General features: G+C 54.1%; 7 protein-coding genes across 7 annotated transcripts; 3 read left to right on the top strand and 4 right to left on the bottom strand.

Moving 5' to 3' along the window:
* Window positions 1–463: 463 nt before the first annotated feature.
* CPAR01_02082 (uncharacterized protein) lies at window positions 464–1,001 on the bottom strand (the record flags this gene model as incomplete). The annotated part of the gene is made up of 2 exons (XM_060486370.1): window positions 464–631; window positions 945–1,001. The coding sequence occupies 2 exons, from the start codon at window positions 999–1,001 to the stop codon at window positions 464–466; spliced, it is 225 nt and encodes a 74-aa protein (XP_060353698.1).
* A 2,158-nt stretch (window positions 1,002–3,159) lies between these two features.
* CPAR01_02081 (uncharacterized protein) lies at window positions 3,160–5,976 on the top strand (the record flags this gene model as incomplete). Its single annotated transcript, XM_060486369.1, has 3 exons — window positions 3,160–3,241; window positions 3,329–3,413; window positions 3,486–5,976. The coding sequence occupies 3 exons, from the start codon at window positions 3,160–3,162 to the stop codon at window positions 5,974–5,976; spliced, it is 2,658 nt and encodes an 885-aa protein (XP_060353697.1).
* A 2,156-nt stretch (window positions 5,977–8,132) lies between these two features.
* Window positions 8,133–9,248, bottom strand: CPAR01_02080 (uncharacterized protein; the record flags this gene model as incomplete). Its single annotated transcript, XM_060486368.1, has 1 exon — window positions 8,133–9,248. The coding sequence occupies one exon, from the start codon at window positions 9,246–9,248 to the stop codon at window positions 8,133–8,135; it is 1,116 nt and encodes a 371-aa protein (XP_060353696.1).
* Window positions 9,249–11,392: 2,144 nt separating this feature from the next.
* Window positions 11,393–12,886, top strand: CPAR01_02079 (uncharacterized protein; the record flags this gene model as incomplete). Its single annotated transcript, XM_060486367.1, has 1 exon — window positions 11,393–12,886. One exon carries the CDS (start codon window positions 11,393–11,395, stop codon window positions 12,884–12,886), a length of 1,494 nt encoding a protein of 497 aa, XP_060353695.1.
* A 2,187-nt stretch (window positions 12,887–15,073) lies between these two features.
* Window positions 15,074–16,832, top strand: CPAR01_02078 (uncharacterized protein; the record flags this gene model as incomplete). The annotated part of the gene is made up of 4 exons (XM_060486366.1): window positions 15,074–15,353; window positions 15,468–15,535; window positions 15,603–15,967; window positions 16,034–16,832. 4 exons carry the CDS (start codon window positions 15,074–15,076, stop codon window positions 16,830–16,832), a joined length of 1,512 nt encoding a protein of 503 aa, XP_060353694.1.
* A 177-nt stretch (window positions 16,833–17,009) lies between these two features.
* CPAR01_02077 (methanesulfonate monooxygenase) lies at window positions 17,010–18,194 on the bottom strand (the record flags this gene model as incomplete). Its single annotated transcript, XM_060486365.1, has 1 exon — window positions 17,010–18,194. The coding sequence occupies one exon, from the start codon at window positions 18,192–18,194 to the stop codon at window positions 17,010–17,012; it is 1,185 nt and encodes a 394-aa protein (XP_060353693.1).
* Window positions 18,195–18,626: 432 nt separating this feature from the next.
* CPAR01_02076 (uncharacterized protein) lies at window positions 18,627–19,728 on the bottom strand (the record flags this gene model as incomplete). The annotated part of the gene is made up of 2 exons (XM_060486364.1): window positions 18,627–19,447; window positions 19,503–19,728. 2 exons carry the CDS (start codon window positions 19,726–19,728, stop codon window positions 18,627–18,629), a joined length of 1,047 nt encoding a protein of 348 aa, XP_060353692.1.
* Window positions 19,729–20,223: the final 495 nt, after the last annotated feature.

Raw genomic sequence — 20,223 nt, 5'->3', positions numbered from 1 at the left:
AGCTATATGACTATTTGGGAAATAGCACCTCGACCCACGAGCAGCAGGAACGGCTTCAGGACTCGCAAGCTCATCCGTCTTCTCTGTGGGAAGTTTCATGCTCGTGATACCCTGCTTTGATCTTGAACTGCTTGCATTTTCCGAGACTCGGACTCGATAAACTCCAACATTCCAGACAGTGTCGCAGAATATTGCCCCTCTATTTGGTGGGCCCGACTTGAGTCAATGATGACACTGGAACCTTCCCTGGTTCATTTGAGATTTCTGTAGGGTTCATTGGGGTCACTGCGGAGGTTGCGCTTTTGTGTCGATAGCAAGGGATGTGCTTTCGACCCTTTCATGGCCTCACCTAGCATTGGACCATCCTCCCACAAACGATGCTCTGTTTCGATGTCGACGGTAAGCGTCACGGAAAGATCTGATCAGGTGAAATCGAACCGGAACAATATCCTTGGCTCTCTCGCTAAAGCTGGTGGGGAGGCGGCAAGAGGTCCCGTGGAATGCGGCCTGGCAGTTGAATCGCGTCACCAAAGACATCGTCTCCCTTCTCAGCACCACCTTGCACAGTCGCACATAGGGCGACTGGATCCTCTCTTTCAGCTGCTTGCCGTCTAATGGCGCCGTTACAGATCTAAGACCGTTGAGTTAAAATGGAAATATTGCAGATCTCTCAGATGTTGGCTCGATGATACCAGTGGCTGGTTGCTTGCTGGAAGCGAGCTTGTCAGCGGCTTTTCCGAGGGATCAGATCGGTCGACCACGATGGAAACTCGCGCACACACACGATCTTAGTTATATGCGGACTTGGCAGGAGCGGTAACCTCCGGAAAATGATCGACTCACTGGTAAACGTATGAGTTGTTGAGCTTCAGCCTTTTCCTTGTCAGCCAGCCAGGACATCGGAATATTACCCAAAAAAGACGATGGGAGATGAATCGACGTACCCGCCAAATAAACTCAAGGCCGACATAGGCCCAGATCATCGCGAAATCAGATGCCATGTTCCTCAGCCTTCGTATACTGGACCCATCGTCTCAACGCGCGTGGCGACATTGATCTGCCAAGCGTTGTGCCAGAAGCCGAGTTGTCACTTTGACTCTCACATCTCACACAAGCTTTCGCACTTTGGGAGTCTCTCGCAGGAAGTTGTGGATATGGGTGCGCATCTGGCGGGCAGCGGATCTTGACTCCCACCGGGATGCGGGTGAGACCTCCGGCACGTTCGCGGTCTAGCCTGTGCGCAATACCCATACAATGTCTCGCGGGGATCCACGGCGATGATGACATGGAGCTATCCCTCGTGTTGTTATTTAGGGCACTTGTGCAAGACAAGGCCTCCACGAGCTGAACGGTAGTGATGGATCCAGGCCTAAGGAAGATTCGGTCTGTGAGGGATCACTAGGTACTGGGACGGCGAAACCACTCAATCTTGGAGCCATTGTTCGCGCAGAGAGTCATAACGACATCAGCTTGTGATAGGGAAAATTCGAAACGGCCTTGGCATAGGAACCAAAATTGCGGTCGGTCGATTGACGGTATGTGGAACTGGGGAAACAAGGCATTCCCATCTCCACTGCCCACTCTCTCGGTACCCCGGAGTTCGTCTTATTCGTTGAAATACAGGGTTAGTAATGAGAGATCGACTGGCACGTCATTTACCGTAATTCTGGGTTCATCCGGCATGAAAGAAGTGCTCGTTCTTGAGGCTCTGTGAGTCTGACACATATCTCGCAGGGAGACGACAAGCCGAGCCAATTTTTCCTATGCGGTCTCACGAATTTGACAACTTCACTTCAGCTTCTGCTCAACCAAAAAGATGGGATGGAAAAAAAAATCCGGATTCACAGCCGTGGCGCGCTTGTTTCTCGTCTGCCTCTTGATGCAGGGCTTTCTGAAGACCTTCATCAAAAAGTGACTCGCACGTGCAGGAAGCGTAGCTCTTAGTCGATTCACATAGCCCACTCTATCGCGCGAAAGCACGCTTTCTTTTCCGCAAATTCCATTGGGACCTGCAGCAGCGCAGGTCTTCTAGACTGAGAACCCTTTCTTTTTCTCGGCTTCCTAAGCCCAAGTTCCGCCCCTCCACGACCCAATCGCACAAAATCTGCTTAGTTTTCAACGTGTCGTGCGTGTGTCCCCGCGGCTGGGGTTCCACGAGGGGTAGGGGATCCTTTCACACTCTTAATCTCTCTCCCTTTCTTACACGGCTCTTGAGCTTCCCTTGCCAAGGGCCTACCAATGGCGTGCCATGGTCCGATGTCTGCATCTCGGACAGACAAATAATTTGGCCCTTGCAGCAAGCCGGACGGGTTCCTTGCAGCGCAGTTAATCTGAGGCACACCACCCATTAGAGCCAAGTGGCTAGTGAGGTCTCCCACAGGGATCCCACGGATCCTAGGGAACATCCTCTCATCACGCAAGCTTATCTACCTTTTTACATCTGTACGAGCCCTACCAGACCCAGGCGATGGACCCCCGGAGCTGTTCCGAGGCTGAGGAGACGGGTTTCTGCGAACCACGTAGCAGCGATCTACCTATTCATCCCGCCCGCATGGCAAGCACACCACTAAGCACGACGCTGATGCTAGTCAAGCCACTTTCGCTAGTGTCCGCAAGCTTGGTCTCGTCTCCAACGGACATGGCCAGGCAGGGATGCGGACTACCTACCTAATTCTCAGATTGCTTATGTCTCGATAGGCAAAGCAAGCAACAGACTGCGTATGACCTGCGAGTCGCGAGTCTATGATGGAGGAACCGCATAGCCAACACTATCGCTGAGGCAATCGCGAGATGAACCAAGGGAAGAAGGAGTCTAAGACCCAGAAAAGACGCGATATTGGTGGCCGACTGTTGGCTCTCTCAACCCCACCATCCCTTGGTACACCGCGTTGGTTTCTGTGGAAGTCGCCGTGGGAAGTGCTTTTTCCTATGCCGAGTCTCTTGATTTGATGCTCCTGGTGGTGCCTCTTTCAAGATGCCTCTGGGTGTATAAGACTTGGAGGTTTCCAGGCCCGGTTGTCTGGAATTGTTCTCATCTCCACACCAGCGCAGTCATCTCCTGCATCTCTTCCCATCGACAAGCTCCAGACATTCACTCTTTGCTCTTTTCGAAGTTCAAGAGTCACTAGTCTTTAAGAGGTCCAGTTACTAACAGCAGTCATGAAGCCTTCCACCTCTGCCGTGTTGGCCACCCTCTTTGGGTTCGCCGCTGCTCAATGTAACAGGGACAACTGCCTGAGAGGTGAGTGATCGTCCACCCTTACTTCGACCCTGGAGGGCGATCTACAATAGAAGGGCCACATGGACTGACTTACACCCCCACGTGTAGCCATTGCTGCCAGTGCCTTCACCACCAGAAGCGGTACTGCCGACTGCTCTCGGTACCTGCAGGTGACCGTCTACCCCGGTGCCACGTAAGTGCCTCTATCACGAGCCCTCTCAACTACTCCACTGCCCATCATCCAGAAGGACTAACACCTCAGCAGGACGACCACCACAACCGTGACGGTCCCGACCAGCGGAGTCTTCACCTCCACGGTGACTCTCACTTCCGGCGGCGGCGCCGGTCCTGTTGAGACCAGCCTCGTCGTCGAGACCGAGTTGGCCTCCTCCACGGCCACCTCCCTCGTCGGCGTCACCCAGATCACGACCGTCGCCACAGAGGTCGTCATCGTTCCCACCACTATCGTCGTCTCCTCTACCCGGACCCTCACCTTTGGCACCACCGAGATCACCACCATCGCCACCGAGACCCAGACCATCTTCGAGACTATTGCCCTCAAGAAGCGTCAAGCCGCCACGACCGCCATCTCGGCAAACACCTTCCCGGCCTACGCTTCCGCCTGCAGCTCCGTCGCCCGCTACGCCTCGGCCTGCTCGTGCCTCGGCGTCACACCCAACACGGTGACCTCGGCCGTCGCCACCGCCACGGCAACCGTCTCGGTCCCGGCCACGATCCTGTCCACCTCCATCGTGACCGTCACCGTTTCCGGCAGCGGATCTCCTGGCTCCACGGCCCTCTCCACGACCACAACGACCTCGACCGCCGTCACCACCGTCCTCGCCACGTCCACGGCCTTGGAGGCGGTCACAGCCACGACCTCCGTCGGCAGCACGTCTACGGAAGTGGTTGAGGAGGTTACCTCTGTGACTGGTACTTTCTTTAACAACGCTACCTTCACCACCTTCGTTACCCGCACTACCTCGCTGCCCCCTATTTTCAACACAACTATTACCATTGGACCCTCATCCACCACGTCCGAAGCCGAGTCTTCCTCCACTGGTTCTACCATCTTTGACAGCACCAGCACTGAGGCTAGCTCATCCGCTCCCTCTTCCTCTTTCTTCCCCAACTCTACCATTATCTCTACTATTTCAGAGACTTCTTCCACCTTTACTTCTACCATTTTCCCCAACATCACTTCTACCGGATCCAGCTCGTTCCCCAGCGAATCTTCCATCACCTCGACCTTCTTCCCCAACACCACAATCACGTCCGAGTCGACCACCATCACGTCGAGCTTCGCCTCCACCACCGTGTTCCCCAACACGACCACGTCCTCCGTTGAGAGCGAGTCGAGCACCGTCTTCCCTACCAGCAGCGGCTTCCCCAACACCACAATCACCTCTGGCAGCGAGACCTCGACCGTCTTCCCTACCACCACGCTCTTCCCGAACTCGACCACCTCCGAGACCGCCTCAGTCTCGCCCACCTTCTTCCCCAACAGCACGACTCTCACCTCTGGTAGCGAGTCCTCTGCCTTCCCTTCGTCGACTCTGTTCCCCAACACCACCACGGCCACCACCGTCACCGAGTCTTCTTCTACTTTCACTTCCATCTCTATCTCTAGCTTCTTCCCTAATGTGACTTCCACCGAGTCGACTTCCGCCTTCCCTACTTCCACTCTCTTCCCCAACGTCACCTCCACCGAGTCCTCCACGGTCTTCCCCTCATCCACCCTCTCCCCCAACACTACGACCCTGACCATCTCGGAGCCCTCCACGACTCTGACGTCCACCTCCACCTTCTTCCCCAACGTCTCTTCCACCGAGTCGTCGGCCCTGTCCTCCTCCACCGTGGCCCCCAACGCTACCCTGACCGTCATCACCTCGGGCACCGAGACCTCGACCCTGTTCCCCACGTCGACTCTCTTCCCGAACTCGACCGCCATTGAGTCCTCCACCATCACCTCCCTGACTTCCTCTGTTGGCCCTACCTTCTTCCCCAACAGCACCACCTTCTCCGATGAACCCACCGTCACCATCAGCATCATCAGCTCCACCTCTACCGATGACGTGAGCTCTTCCACTTCCGCCTCCGAGACCTCTTCGTCAGCATCTTCCACCGCCGATGAGTCCTCCTCAGCTTCTGCCTCCGCCAGCAGCACCTCCACCTCAGACACCTCCAGCACCGCCTCCTCCAGCGCAAGCAGCACCTTCGTCACAAGCACCCTGACCACAGTTACCTCCTCCTCAACCTCCTCCTCCGCAACCCCGACCTCAACAGACGTCATCGCCAAGAACCTCTGCCTCAAGGTCGCAACCGGCCCCACGCCCGGCTCCGTCGTCGCCCTCGGCTCAAACCGCTTCACAATCAAGCCAGCCGGCACCGAAGCAGCCCTCTTCGACCTGAACCTCTCCACCGGCCAACTCTTCCAGACCAACGGCGAGCTCGTCGCCGTTCCGGCCCCTTACGCAGACGACAACCGCCCCGTCAACGGCTTCACCTCGCGCCAGACCCTGGTCCGCAAGCTCGCACCCTTCGTCTGCGCCACAAACGGCCAGTCCCTCCTCGTCGGCGTCCCCCTCAACTGCACCGCCTCCGGCGACGACGGCGTCAACCAGAACACGTACTCGCGCTTCTTCTACAACAAGAACTCGGCCGACTCGGTCCTCCGCGTCGCGACCGCGGGTCGTCCCTTCACCAACAACAACCAGGCTATTACCCTGGCTCCCTTCAACCAGGGCGACTGCTAGATTCTTTCTGTGACCGTTCTTTGAAACTGGTTTTCTTTTTCCTTTTTGCAAAACAAATGACAGCCCACGAGGCTTGGAATCTCTGTACTTTTACCATGATTGGGCGGATTTGGGAGCCATAATCATGTACTATATACTTTGGACCCGCGTAATGGATAGCTCACTACATACACTCGTTACAAATTGAACACTTTCTTTTCTGATACATTAGCTTTCAATGACTTTTCCTGACCACGTCGTGACATTCCGAGTTGACAAAACGACTTGAATGCTTGCCGACGGCATCAATGGGGTTGACCAGCAAAAAGTGAATGTCAAGATTGGTGCCTTGCTGGAGAGAATACAACTCTCCCGAGCTTCAGTCTAAAGTTTCGATCCTAAAGTCATTCCGAGTAGACGGCGTTGGTATTGTGGAATTATACGGTAATTCTACATGCTGGCTGACATTGCCAGTGAGTATTGACTGAACGAAATAACGTTTTCCTAATTCTTCGTTAGAAATAAACTCACGATAAATCATCTGTTGTATTAAAGCAAAAAATGCATTTCGTAAGCGGGATACATAGAAACAAGGAATGTCAAGGGCTGGTCTGCCAAGAATCCCAACTGGGCCGGCATAAATCCAGTTTCTTGACAACGATCGACTATGCGTTCCGGCCCTTCCGATCCCAGGGGTTCCGAAGGGCATTGCGGGTTTGGTTCCAACATTATCGGATCCAGATCTCAAGAGACTTGAGCCTGCCGTCACTATTCTCTTCTTGACGAAAGCAAGGTCTCATTGTTGAGCTGAGGTTCGACACGCGCGTCTGTCGTTGTCGCTCACGTGCCGCTGTTCGGCAGATTGCTGGCTCGGGCGGCGCGGGGGCCGCCGACCGGGTCCGCAATCGGCCGGGGCGCAAGATCTAAGCCGGAGGGAGCCAGCCCTGCCCCGTGGCCCGTGGGCCAGGAGGCCTTTGCAGGACATCGGAAAGCCACCCGAAAATACTTACCTCGGCACGCTTCGATCCTTTCAATCTAGAATGCAATTGACAATGCCACAGTGCTGGATGACGAAGATGGCTCATCAACCGTTCGTACGCCGACGGCAGCCAACATCGGAAGGGAGACAAAAAAAAAAAAAAAAAGCGGCTGTGCACTGCCGTGGTTCGTAACTTCGTACAAAAGTATTTGTAGCGTGCCCACTTTCCGTAAGCATGCTTTTGATCCGTCCGTTCGGTAGCTGTGAGCCACGTTCTCGTAGCATCGAACCGGTGCCCGCCCGATCGTACCTTGATTGAGGTGTCGAAAAATAGCAGGCAGGTGCCGCAATCGAGGCTGAAGCTTATAGCCAGATATCGAATCATTGTGACCAAGCGATCATGACGACCGAAACTTCTTTGATTGAATTCTAGCGTTGAAGCGGGAGCGGAGAAAGCTCGGGCGGGGGATTGAGAATGATACAGAGGCTTGAAGGTGCAGGCTGCAGCTACGGATGCCTAAGACGAGTTATCCTAGCTCTCATAAGAATCTTGCTACCTATTGGCTCGCAGATTTGATTCCAGCCCAGTCAACCGTCGATTGTGTGTGTCACTCGTGTCTGCACAGCTGCAGTCATAGTTGACGTTTGACGCCATTCAAAGGCTCTTGATCGAATCTTGATGCGTACAGTCAGGTAGGTCGACGGCGGCCAAACCGAGGGAAGAGATGGACGGCCACTGGGAGTTCCTAGACCCAACTCAACGGATACGCGCAACGGAAGCGAACCCGGCGACCGTCGCACTGTCCAGACGCAGGGACCGCACAACTGGAACTCGATATGGAGGGCCCCGTCTGCGACGGTCAAGCTTTTTTCTTCTAAGGCCGCAAGGCCAACAATACGGAGAAGAGCGTGAGCCAATGGCCGGGGAAGTCTCCACTGGACGGGAACTATGTACAACTTGGATTTCTCAAAGTGGAAGACGAAGACGGTGGGGCCGTTTCTTCCATCACCATGTTTTTTTGTCCCTCCGTCTTTTCCCCCCCTCGAGGGTACGGCCATTTCACTTCTCCACTTTGCCAAGGAAGCTTCGCCACCACAAGAGGGGACCTTCAATTCGCAACTCACCGCGATGGAAGGAGAAAAAAAGAATGGAGAAACGGCCAATTTAGTTCTTCATTTTCAGAGTTATTGGCCTAGGTCATGACGGCGAGTCATCTAGATCATGGTGGGATAATCGTCGCATGGCTTTGTCAGCCCTGACCGTCTCGCGCTGTCTTTCTACTTCACGGCGGATGGAGAGGCAAGCAATACTGATCGAAAAATACCCGTCGTATAATATGTACGCCGTACTATCTATGCGTTGTGTTACGGATGCTTTAGTGGCTGTAATGCTGATTTCGTTGCGAGATTGGCGTATGAGTGTGAAATGTGAAATGCAGGGGGCAGATGTGGGTTCTTGGCACCGCCATGAATCAGAGGAAAACGAATTCGTGATGGGCAGCCGAGGGGACTCACGGCCAACAGGAGACGTGACGAACACTGGTGGAACGTGATAATAAACAGACTGAACCATTCGGTCCACGGGAAACATTGGATGGCGGGCGGCATGTGGGAATGGCAGCGGCAGGCAGATCCATGCCGTCCGATTGAGACCTGCGTCCTCCGAAGAAATGCTGCCGGATGCGCGTCTGAGAAACGTCGTCGTTGAGCCTGGAGGCAAAAACTGCCGGCCGACAGGCGCTACGCCGCTCGCAGCCGCACGCGGCATCTTGATGGCCCAAGCTGGAAGCTGCCGTGAAGGCAGCGAGAACTGGGAAGTGATGGTGTACCTGATATGCTGTACGGAGCTCTTAGGCGTGGCTTTCAAGGACTCGCTGACTGTGCAGCGGCTGACAGCCACATTAGTATCCGTAACAAGCAGCGGCTTGAGCTTGAGCTTCATATCCAGACATTGAATGCCAGGCGTGCCAACTTGGATTATTAAGGGGACTCCGCCAAGGCCCAGTGTGATGTCGGCGATGATGGCCAGAAAAGTGCTGGCGAGATTGGCACGAAATGAACAAAATATGGCGCCTGGCTCGCCTCGTCTCGCCTCACACGCCAAGGCCCGAATATACCAGCGCCTGCTTGCAAGTTGCGGGCACCGCACCGTGACTTGCCGCACGGCTCCAGACGGGAAGCAAGCCTGGAAACAGCAGGATCGTCGTCGCGCCGCCCGTTTTTCGTATCGGCATTCGTACGGTACTCGTGGGTACGAAGCAACACTGCTGCCAATACACGTCCGGTGCCCTGCACGTAGACCGGGCCTGGCCATCAGAGACTCAGGGCTTCGAGTGAGGTCTCCAGGACACACAGACGGGGACTTTCGGGGGCTTGCAACTGTTGCCTGTAAAGTCTTTGAGGGGCACAAAGCATCGGTGAGCAAGGCCTGGGAATTATAGGTTAGCTGATGCGCATCAGATCACTGGTGGTCGGTCGAGGAGTCGTGAGTTTCTGAGGCACGGATGGGTAGGTACCTGTAGGTATGCACACGCACATCCGTTCACAAAGTGACACACTAGAACAGGAGGGAGTGAGAGGGAGCAATACCTAGACTCACTGAACAAGAATTGAAGGCATCGGAGTGCAGAGTAACCCGACGCTGGCTGGCAAGCTGCAACTCCGTACCTTACATTGCAGCGTCTTGGATTCTTGGCAGTGGAATGAGTCGACAGCGAATCAATCTCGATCAAGGGCCGAGGGAAAGGTGGAGCAGGATATCAATGCTGCCAACGGCCTGGGCCAGGAGAGACCCGTCTGTGGTATCGTGTGGTCCAATCATCGGCAGAGCTGCTATTTTCTGCGTCTCTTCGCCCCCGTGGAGGTGCATCTGGACGAATGTGCCTGTGCCAGAAACAAGAAACTCGAATCCAGGGAATCAAGCGATCAACTTGGGCGCCTCCACGTGTCGATGGCGGTCGGGCTCAGCCCAGTGGGCAGATGGATGGAGCGAGTGGAGGAACTGCGATGCAAGTAAGCTCGACGGCCGCCAGCGTGCTCGTGCGTGCCCAATTCTTTCTGCCTGGAGATCAGGAAGCAATATTGTTGTCAGCGCGCAATTAAAACAGAAGGTAAATGCGTGGTGATGATGGCCAGAGTGTACGAGGATCCCGTTTGGGAGTTGATGGCAATGCAGCAGTCAAGAAATCAACCCCCAAGGCAATTCGTAAGTGCAGACAGTCACGCAGTGAGAGTCGTCACTCACCCAATTGCTGCAAAGGCAACTGCAAAAAGAAGAAGAAGGAGCAGTCCTGATGAAGTGGAGCCGCATGGCCCCTGTTTCAGCTCCGCCCCCCTGCTCCTTCCACCGGTTCTCACTGGCTTCCCACCTGGGTCCGAAATGTGGGTTCCTTCCCCGGGGCTGGCCGCTCCAAGTGCCCCACCTCCTTGTCTTTCGCTCCTTCCCTTGGCCTGACATTTTTTTTTTTGTAGACTGGGGCAGGAACAGGAGGAAACACGCGCCTTCCATTGGGTGAAGCGAGGCAGGCATTGGCCGTTTGACGATCCGGCAGCGGGAAAGGTGTGAAGGTCTGGACTGAAAAGGAAAGGCGCCAAGGGGTGCATCTGTGGCCTGCAGGAGCGAATGTTCTTTCTCAGAGGAAGGAGTGACCCATTGGGCCAAGGAGTGGTAGTGCTTTGGAAGCAGGAGCGAGAAAAGACGGTAAAAAACAAATAACATGGTCATGGAAAATAATAGTAAAAAAATATCGGTGGCCGCAGACGCGACGGTGACATTTCTCTCCTCTTGGCTGCTGTGCGCCTCGTACTTACTTAACAAAACATCTCCTATTCGTATTTCTTCCTCCTACACTCACTTCCTCCTTCTGACTCTTTTCCTTCCTCTGAAAACCGCCCTCCTGTCACTACTATCCGCCATACTTGTTCATCTTTTCTTTTCGTCCGACACTCGCTTTTCACCAATTCAACCCCCTGATCACCAAATTCCTACTTCACGGTAGCCGTACCTGCGCTTACCACACACCATCTCACCTCCTGGCCCTGGTCAACGTCCACACCATCAGCGCCCTTTTCGAGTTTAACTCCCGTCTAATATCCCAACCTCACACAAGGTCCCCCCTCCTTCTCTCACCATCTTCCCGACCAATTTCGTTACCCCTTCCAGCGCTACCGCTTCATACACCAAACACTCCCGCGCCAAAAGCTGCCTTACCGTCCTTACGTAGTACGGTCCTTACTCTTTTCGACCGACCATCCCTCACTCCCGCCGCCATCGCTGCCGATTGACGGACAGGGTCTGTCTATAATTGACAAGTTAGGAGCATATCAATAAGCTCCTTCTTCCCTTCCCGCTCCCCTTCTTCCCTTCCTCTCCCGGATATGCCACACCTCAACACCTCGGCCTACGAAGTTCCAACAATCAATATACCAACGAACGACTCCGGAGTCACGCCTCACATCATGGCTGAAGAAGGCGGCCACGCGCCTACGGGCGGTAACAACCACAACCCTGCGAGCGACAACCAGCACCACCAGGATTTCACCATCAAGCCGCGCATGACCGACTTCAACTCAGAAGAGCTGCGCGATACCATGTCCCCTACGGGCCCCATGACCCCGAACCCGTTTAGCAGAAAGAACACCAGCATTGACATTGACGACTACTTCACCGGTCCTCGCGACATTCTCAAGCACTCCAAATGGCCTCTGTTCATGCAAATGCACGGCAGCATTTTGCCCAAGATGATTGTTCCCCTGATCTGGATGTCTCTGTGGGCTGCCGCTATCACCGTCATCGACAAGTACCGTACGACTATGGGTGTCGACTCCGTCTTGCTTACCGTCCTGGGTTTCGTCGTCGGTTTGGGTCTTTCTTTCCGCAGTTCTACCGCCTATGAGCGCTACGCCGAGGGTCGTCGTTACTGGGCCCAGCTCATTCTTGCGACCCAGAGTCTTGGCCGCGTCTTCTGGATCCATGGTGGTGACAATGAGGGTATCGATCCTAGACAATCGCTGCTCCGCAAGGTTGGCTGCATGAACCTGCTCCTCGCCTTTTCCGTCTCCCTGAAGCACAAACTTCGCTTCGAACCCTACACCCAGTACGAGGACCTCGAGCATCTCGTCTCCCACATGACGACCTTTGCGCAAGAAGCCACGTCTGCCGAGCCCGAAAAGATGACCCTGAAGAAGAAGAACTTCTTCAAGGAGACTGGCGAGTACCTCGGTGTTTCTTTCGCCGCCAGCAACCCTCGTAAGACCATCAAGAAGGCCTCCCGTCCTCTCGGCAACCTGCCCCTCGAGATTCTCTCCCATATCTCTTGCCTCGTTGACAAGATGGTCGAGGATGGCCAGCTCAAGGTCCCTATGCAGCAGACTCTCGCCTACAACAACGTTGCCCTCCTGAACGACATCATGACCGGAACCGAGCGTGTCTTGACCACGCCTCTCCCCATTGCGTATGCCATCGCCATCAGCCAGATCACCTGGGTCTACGTTATGCTGCTTCCCTTCCAGCTGATTGACAAGCTCGGCTGGATCACCATTCCCGCCACCGTCGCTGCTTCCTACATCATTCTCGGTATCCTCTTTATCGGTCGCGAGATTGAGAACCCCTTCGGCGAGGACGTCAACGATTTGCCTCTTGAGGTCTACTGCGAACAGGTTGCCTCTGAACTGGACATTATCGCCTCATTCGAGAAGCGCGACCCCTACCGCTTCATGGAGTCTTCCCAGAACCTGCCCCTGTTCCCCGCTAGCATGGCTCCCTACCACATCTGGATGGGCCGTTCCGAGAACCGCGTCCGTGAGGCGATCAAGTCCAAGCACAACACCGTCTTTGAGTTCCGTAAGAAGGTCATTCTCGAAAAGGTGGCGTCAAGGGCCGGCAACACCGCAACAGAGAAGAAGCCTAGCAGCGAAGGCACTACTACTATTAACGGCGATCACAATGTCTAAACAGACCGCCTGTGCGTTCGCTTTGCTTCGAGTCTTTTCTTCATCTCTCTTCCTCCCCTCTATTTGCATCAGAAAGGGTTTGGGCGAGAGGGGTTTCAGCGATTTGCGTCAAGGAGCATTTACGGTACGGAAAAACAAAAGATTCTTTCATACATGGCCCCGACAGGTGGCTTTTTGCGGCATAGGAACGGTTTCGGATCTTTCTTTTCACTGTAATTACCTGATTCCTGGATGACATAAAAGGACAGGTGTGGTTTTGAGCGCGGCATTTCCTCTCATGGCATTGAGACGACAACAGAAACAACATACCAAAATTGAATGCAAAACATTTCAAAAAGAAGGACTTTCTTCAGAGTGCCGAGTGAACTATATTGAGCAATATGCATTCGTGTCTTGATCTCGCTGCTGACTCTCATACTCCGAATAGGCATTGCTCCTCCACCTTGACGACAAGATCCCATCCTCGATCTCGAAAGTCTGGGTCCTATCGAATAACGGCGCGGGCCGCCCTCCGTAAAGTGGGTGTGCGAGTGGGTTTCCTCGGACCTCGATTGACTAGGGTCTGAGGCAGAACGTCAGACCAAGCGGAAACCAAATCAAACGTATAGCATATGCGCACGACTCTTACTTATAGGTTACCTTGGATCGAAACAAGGGGCCATTTCCTCACCTGCGAGAACCACGATGTCGACTCATGGGCCATTCTAGACTTTTGCGCAATACTCGATCTTGCGACTTTGCTTCCGCCAGGGGGCCCGGCGAATGGTAGTCGACCCAGGCTCAGAGCATCGGCCATGTTCATACCCCGGTCTTGCAGCCTCTCGGCGGTTTTCTCGGTATGGATATCATACTTGCCTACGGCAAGCCGAGCCGGCCGCCCGTCAATGTAGCGCCCGGCTCCGCGTTCTTTAGTTTGGGACCGGAAGGTGGATTTTGACGCCAATGGAGGGGAACGCCACGTAAACGCCACGAGAATCAGTGTCTTGGGACGGACCCGCCGGTGTAACCGAGATTTTTACATCATATCTGTCCACCTGCTCAAGCAGCCATGCCTGCCATGGTAGGGCTTTCATCTGACAAGGCGTGACAGGTCGATCTGGTCGATTCCGAGTCTTCGGACCAGATTTCCGGGTTCCCATCGATCGCCCCCAAGGGTCGCTTTCTCCACTTGGCTGAAGACACCGTCGCGCCTCACTACGTATGTGCCTTGTGTGCGTACTTTGGTGTGCGACAGGATCCACCGAAGAAATGGACTGAACGACTCATTCCCTACGACTCAATTGTTATCTTGAGGACAGTTGCAACGATTGGTAGCACTGGAGAGGTTCATGTTCGTCGCACGCTGAATTCGGAGCTGGTTCGTGCATGGACTCTGTTATCGGCCGATATTTCTACACGGCGCCTTGTAGCGGGTGAGACATACCGCTGAGAAACAGAACATCTTCAAGTACTGAAAGAAGCTCAGGACGTTTTGACGAAATGCTAACAAGTTACCGGCTCCCATTCCGAATTCGGTGGTTCGAATGCGGCCATGGGAATGGTTACATGTTTCAGGAGAGGCGAAAGTTCTTCTACGATGAAGATGAATTTGATACAGGAGCAAAGATGGACTGGCGTGACTGAGTGCTTAGTTTTATCGAACCCAGGTGGGAAGAAGATCCAGCCACGAGTGGGCGTACTCTAAGCGTGGATTGGTTCGCCGGATCCGGAGCGGCCATCGTGCAGCCGGGGACGCGGCGTCTGAGACCTTCTCTTTCCGAACGCATGCCGGGAATGGATTGAGGCTCGTGTAAGCGCCGAAGTTTAAGCCCGTGGCGTTCTTTTGCGCGTATATGTGGTAAAGGCCTTCCCTTTTTCACTGTGGACGGCCCTACCTGTCTTTTCTGGTTCTGCTCTTCTCTTCGTTTTTCTCAATTCCTTGTTCTTGTCTTGAACTCTCTTGCTTTTGTTCGACTGCATGCTGTCATCATTCACAGTCGTGTCTGAAAAGGGTAATTCAGTTGAGGGCTTCAGGTCCCCTAGCTTCCAAGCAGCTTGGAGGGGCTGCGAAGCCAACCTCGCACTCGCTTGGAGAGAAACGAACCGAAACACGACTGGGACTCCCGTCGCCCAAAAGGACGGAACCCAGATCCCCGATGCGCGTCTCGGAATAAAGATTGAAAACAACCAGGGCATCGAGATTACTCAATGTTGATCTGGCCTGGGCTAGAAAAGGAAGACATGGACGTGTCTTCCAATGAGACCACCGAGGGAGGCTTCGGCTCGACGCAGATGCAGGCGCTCTCTCACGAGAGCCTCGCTAACATGATGCTCGGCGTCATCATCGCGGTGCTCGTCGTCACGACTGTTTTTGTCGGGCTGCGGATCTACGTGAGGGCGCGGGTTATTAAGAAGTGGGGTGCCGACGATACGATGGTGACGCTTTCGTTTGCTACGGTGGCTTTCCATGGGATCATGCTATGTTTGGGTAAGTTTGTGATATTGAACTTATTGGATTTAACCGCGAAGGAGTAGGTGTTCAGATGGAGAGGACAATCATGGAAGGACACTGTATGGGCTGACGTGGGTGAGAGGGACACAGGTACCAAATTCGGACTTGGAAAGCATGTCTGGATGACGCAGACACAAACAATTGAGAAAGCTCAAAAGGTTAGCTTTTCCAAACATGGGAATTCCATCTCTGCCTCGGATGCTAATTGTACATGCCTAAAAACAGCTCGCAATGTTCATAATGATGATCTACAGCATCGCCTTCATCACCATCAAGATCGCCTTCCTCCTCCAATACCGCCGAAGCTTCCCTCTTCTCATGGTCGAGATGCTGTGCAATGCGGGCATCGCGTTTCTCGTTCTGTTTGGAGTATCCTTGATGGTATCGGCGGGCATCACATACAGTTTGGTCCTCAAGCGCGAGATGACGGATTCGCCCGTCAGTGTGTTGGGATGGTGGCTTGCCAATGCGTCAATACACCTGCTTACGAACATCTTCATCTTCGTTCTGCCGTTGCCGTTGCTCGGAAGGCTAAGACTTCGGCGAGGGGAGAAGCTGGCTCTCGTCATCAGCTTTACCCTGGGGCTACTGTGAGTTAAAACCCTTTCTTCCTTCATGAGAAACTTTGGTACTAATGCGGATTTGTTTCCGCCCAGAACATGCGCAGTATCCGTCATGCGGATCGCATATCTCCCAGGGTCTTTTGACATGGTCGACATGACGTACGATGGGATATCCATCATCCTCTGGTCCGTCGTAGAACTCTCTTGCGCAGTCATCTGCTGCTGTATCCCCACCCTCCGACCGCTCGTTGAACGAAGACAACAAGGCCTCACCGACGACTACGACGACGCTACCATCTTTGGCGGAGGCATGTTCAGAGAGGACATGACTTTCGGCGAGGGCCCGCAACGCGTTCTCCCAGGTATGAACGGGGTCAACAACGAGAGGATATCGTCGTCCATCAGCTGCGCCTCGGAAACGGGCATGAGGAAACCCGGTCCGACCTTTTTCTGGCTACGCACGCGGAAGCAGAGCGACCACTCAAGCATCAACGGTCTCGACGACATTGAGCCCGTGCCCATGCCTCTGCACGCGGGGCCCATGATGGCGGCGGCCGCTGCCGCGATGCCGGTGGTGGAGGTTCATGGGGTCCGGCGGGAGAGCGAGCACGGCATCATCGTTGTTGAGAGTGAGCGCGTCGAAGGGGGTGTGGAACGTGAGCGTGGGATCCCTCGACGGGCGAGCGTGAGAAGTAGTTTGCGGAGTGATAGCAGTCTCGGCGTGGCGCTGCGTAGGGATCTGAGTGTGAGGAGGCATATGAGCATAGCGTTAACGGAACGGGATTCGGATGATGATGTGTACTATTTTGGCGTTAATGAGGAGGACGTGGACTTGGAATGCCCGACGCCGCTGAGTCCGCCGCCAAAATGTCGGAAGTCGACTAGCTCTTGATGGGTCGAAGGAGGTCTGTGTAGACTTTGTAAAACATACTGTACAGCATTTGGGTGGTATGATTTTCGATTCTTTCATGGCGATTTTGGAGTTTTGCATTCACGTGGCGGGACCCAAGGGGATAAATTAATGATGAAGAACATTTTGGATCTACATGCATTTAAAACCCGCTCAGTATCAATCTATTCGCAGACCAGCATCCTTCAATAGAGGTAAAATCTTCTCGCCAAAGTACTCCAGATCTGGTGCAAAATCATAAAAGTTGATCTGGACACCATCAATGCCAACCTTGTGTAGCGCATCCAGCTGCTCAACGACTTGCTCCGGCGACCCAATAATCTCAATATTCCCTCCCAGATTCAACCCCTTATTATCCTTGGCATCCTTCCTACCCCGCCAAGCATGAGCATCACTATCATACGCCCCGTTCGCCGTTCCAAACTTCTTGGTGCCCGCCTGGATCTTGGCTCCCTCGGCGATGCTCTCCGCGTACGCCCATGCCTCCTCAGGCGTGTCTTTCGATACAATGATCGGGTTGATGATGATCTTGACTCCGCTGCGGCCCTGGGCTTCTACAGCAGCCCTGATGTTGGCAATATGGGCCGGCAGGGTCTCGAGCGCGCTGTCAATGTGCGCCATCCCCGGCGAGGTGATGAAGATTAGGTCAGAGTACCGGGCGGCGAATTCGATGCCTGCGGGCGAACCCGTCGCGTTGACGAGGATCGGGCGGCCAAACTGTGGCTTCGGCGTGATCCACGCATTCTCGACGCGCCACGGCGAGACTTTGCCCTCGTACGAGATGTTCTCCGTCTCATTCCAGAGACTATTCACCACGTCAAACAGCTCGCCAGCCATCCGGTACCGCTGATCATGCTCAATGCGCTGCCGGCCAAACATCTCGTGCTCCACGGCCCGATGACCCGTAACTACATTGATGCCCCAACGGCCCTTGGCGATGTGATCCAGCGTAGCGCCGTACTTGGCAATATGTAAGGGATGAAGCGGCCCGTAGAGGACATGCATGGTGGAGATGAGCAGAATAGATTCCGTCACGGCCGCCATGGCACCCAGGGCGACGAAGGCGTCGAGCGAAGCCTCACCGTCGTAGCCGCCTTTGGGGAGCCATTGGGTGCGGCTGAAGGCGAGTTCGAAGCCGAGCTGTTCGGCGCGGCGGACGAGGGCGACGTTGTAGTCGAAGGTCCAGGTGTTTGTTGTTGGGTGGGTGGAGAAGTTGATGTCTTGGAGGTTGAGGAAGAGGCCTAGTAGAAGAGGTTGGCGGGAGGCTTTGCGGAGGGGGCTGTCTTGAAAGTCGAGGGGGCCTTTGAGTTCTGGACCGCCTTCGCGGACTGAGGTTGCAGACATGGTGTAACTGCAGGCTTCAAATTGGGTGATGATATGTAGTGAAGCAGAAACGTCTTGTTCTCATGTTGAGGTTACGTGATGAGAATGAGAGTTGAGGTGTCTTGATATACGTTTTGTTTCCTCATTGGCATTTGGCAACAAGCGAGTTGGTTATGTAAGTTGGAGATGACGCGCAAGTGAGGAGCAATGTCGAGATCGCATCCTACGCCGGTTCATGTGCATGATAATTGCCGACCATCTCCGCCATCGGCCAACTTTGAGCACGCCATCGAGTGTTATCTCAAACCTCCACTACTTGCAACGGCATATGAGGTGCGTGATTACTACTGTCTACATGTACTAGCATGTAGCTTTCGATTGATAGGACGTTGGTGCCAAACTTCGGATGATCAACTGACGTTTAGACTTCATTAACAATTCGAGGTTGAGATTCTAGAGCTTCAATCTAGCTGCCTCAGACTTGACAATGATCGGCACTTCATCTTCCAGACTCTTCTCCTGAGGCTTCCATCCGAGAACCTTCTTCGCACGCAAGGCAGAAGCCCGAGAGTTCAAACCCCAACTAGCTGCCTCGAAGCCAGCAGATGACTTGACGGCCTCGTCATAAGACAACTCCCGTACCTCGGGCTCTTGCTTAATGAAGCCCTGCTCATGTGCTGTTTTCCCAACCAGCGTCGACAAGTCACCCCAAACATGCTCGCCATTCTCCGTGAGGAAGTATCCCTTGGCACCCCAAATCTCCTTATCGTCCTTTCGGGATTGGTCGAGCGCGGCCTCAACTAGCAACTCAAACACCACGCTGAGGTCATGAACGTGAACGTTGTTCCATCGAGCAAGTCCCTTTCCAATACGAGGACTGTAGCCCTCCTTCAGCACAAAAGTAGCCAGTTCGTACACCTGACGGCCTCTTCCCGACACGGGGCCACGCCCTTGGCCATAAATTGTGGGAGGGCAAACAATGGCAGTCTTGACGGAATCGGGGTGCTTGTTGCCGGTCTCGAGGACGATCTCGTCCACATTGCGGTGGAATGCGGCAGCTGGCAAATTGACGAGCTCGTCAACGCCATCGTAATCGTTGAAGACCTTGTCGTCGTGCTCGCCAAACGTCTTCTTCACTTCCGAGTCGAAGTAGGTCAGGATACCGGTTCCGCCTGTGTGCAGCCAGAACCCTGGCCGGGATGGCGAGTGGCCTGATGCGAGTCCCTTTGCAATAGCCTTGGCTGCACCTGCGTGGTCTGAAGAGTCGGCGGTATCTGAGCGAGGTGAGATGTATGTCAGTGAGTCGTGTTTGAGATTTAGACAACCTACGAAGTACGACATCAGCCCATGCTGCCTCGCGCTCCAGGGTTTCCGAATCATCGAGTCCCCCAATGACAACCCTGGCTTTCGGGTACTTCTCGAGCACCTTGTCTGCCTTTTCCTGTGTTCGGATGAGAAGCGCGTATTCGAACTCCGAGTGCTTCTGGTAAAGCTGGTAAAGGGCGTCGCCGCCGATGTAGCCCGTGGCTCCTGTGATGAAGATCTTGGCAGTCATTGTAACGCTTTGTATCGTGTATCGTGAAGATGAAGAAGCTGAATTGAACTTTGGGCTCGCCTTATAAATGGCGAAAAGTGATGTTATCACTGGCGTGATTTACGTGTGACCTACGTAGCTAACTGTCGCTTTCTTCTATGACGTCGGCGTGGATTTCTAATCGTGAGTAAACCGCCCCCGGAAATATGTTTAGCCATCGAGGGGCACGGGAAGTGATTTCCGTCTTGCCTCTTCCCACCGGTTTGCGAGCAATCATTGGCTTCTGTCATGTTAAGAACGACCTCTAATGTTCCTAGATGTATCGCTAGTTGAAATAAGCTTATTTTCCTGATGGCATGAAGATTATCTGCTTTTGCTAGGAGAGCTGTGCGATCGAGTTGAGGCTGCCCACGTAGGCGGGGTATCGCAAAATGCCCCTCACTTCTCATCCTCACACGGTCCCACCTTCGTCAAAATCCGAGATGGCCCCTCTGAGCATACCAGAGGGGGACTACA

The sequence above is a fragment of the Colletotrichum paranaense genome (assembly GCF_030867605.1).
Source record: "Colletotrichum paranaense strain IMI 384185 chromosome Unknown Scaffold_2.1, whole genome shotgun sequence".
In the NCBI taxonomy this organism is placed as follows: Eukaryota; Fungi; Ascomycota; class Sordariomycetes; order Glomerellales; family Glomerellaceae; genus Colletotrichum; species Colletotrichum paranaense.
This window is presented reverse-complemented; position numbering and strand designations above follow the sequence as displayed.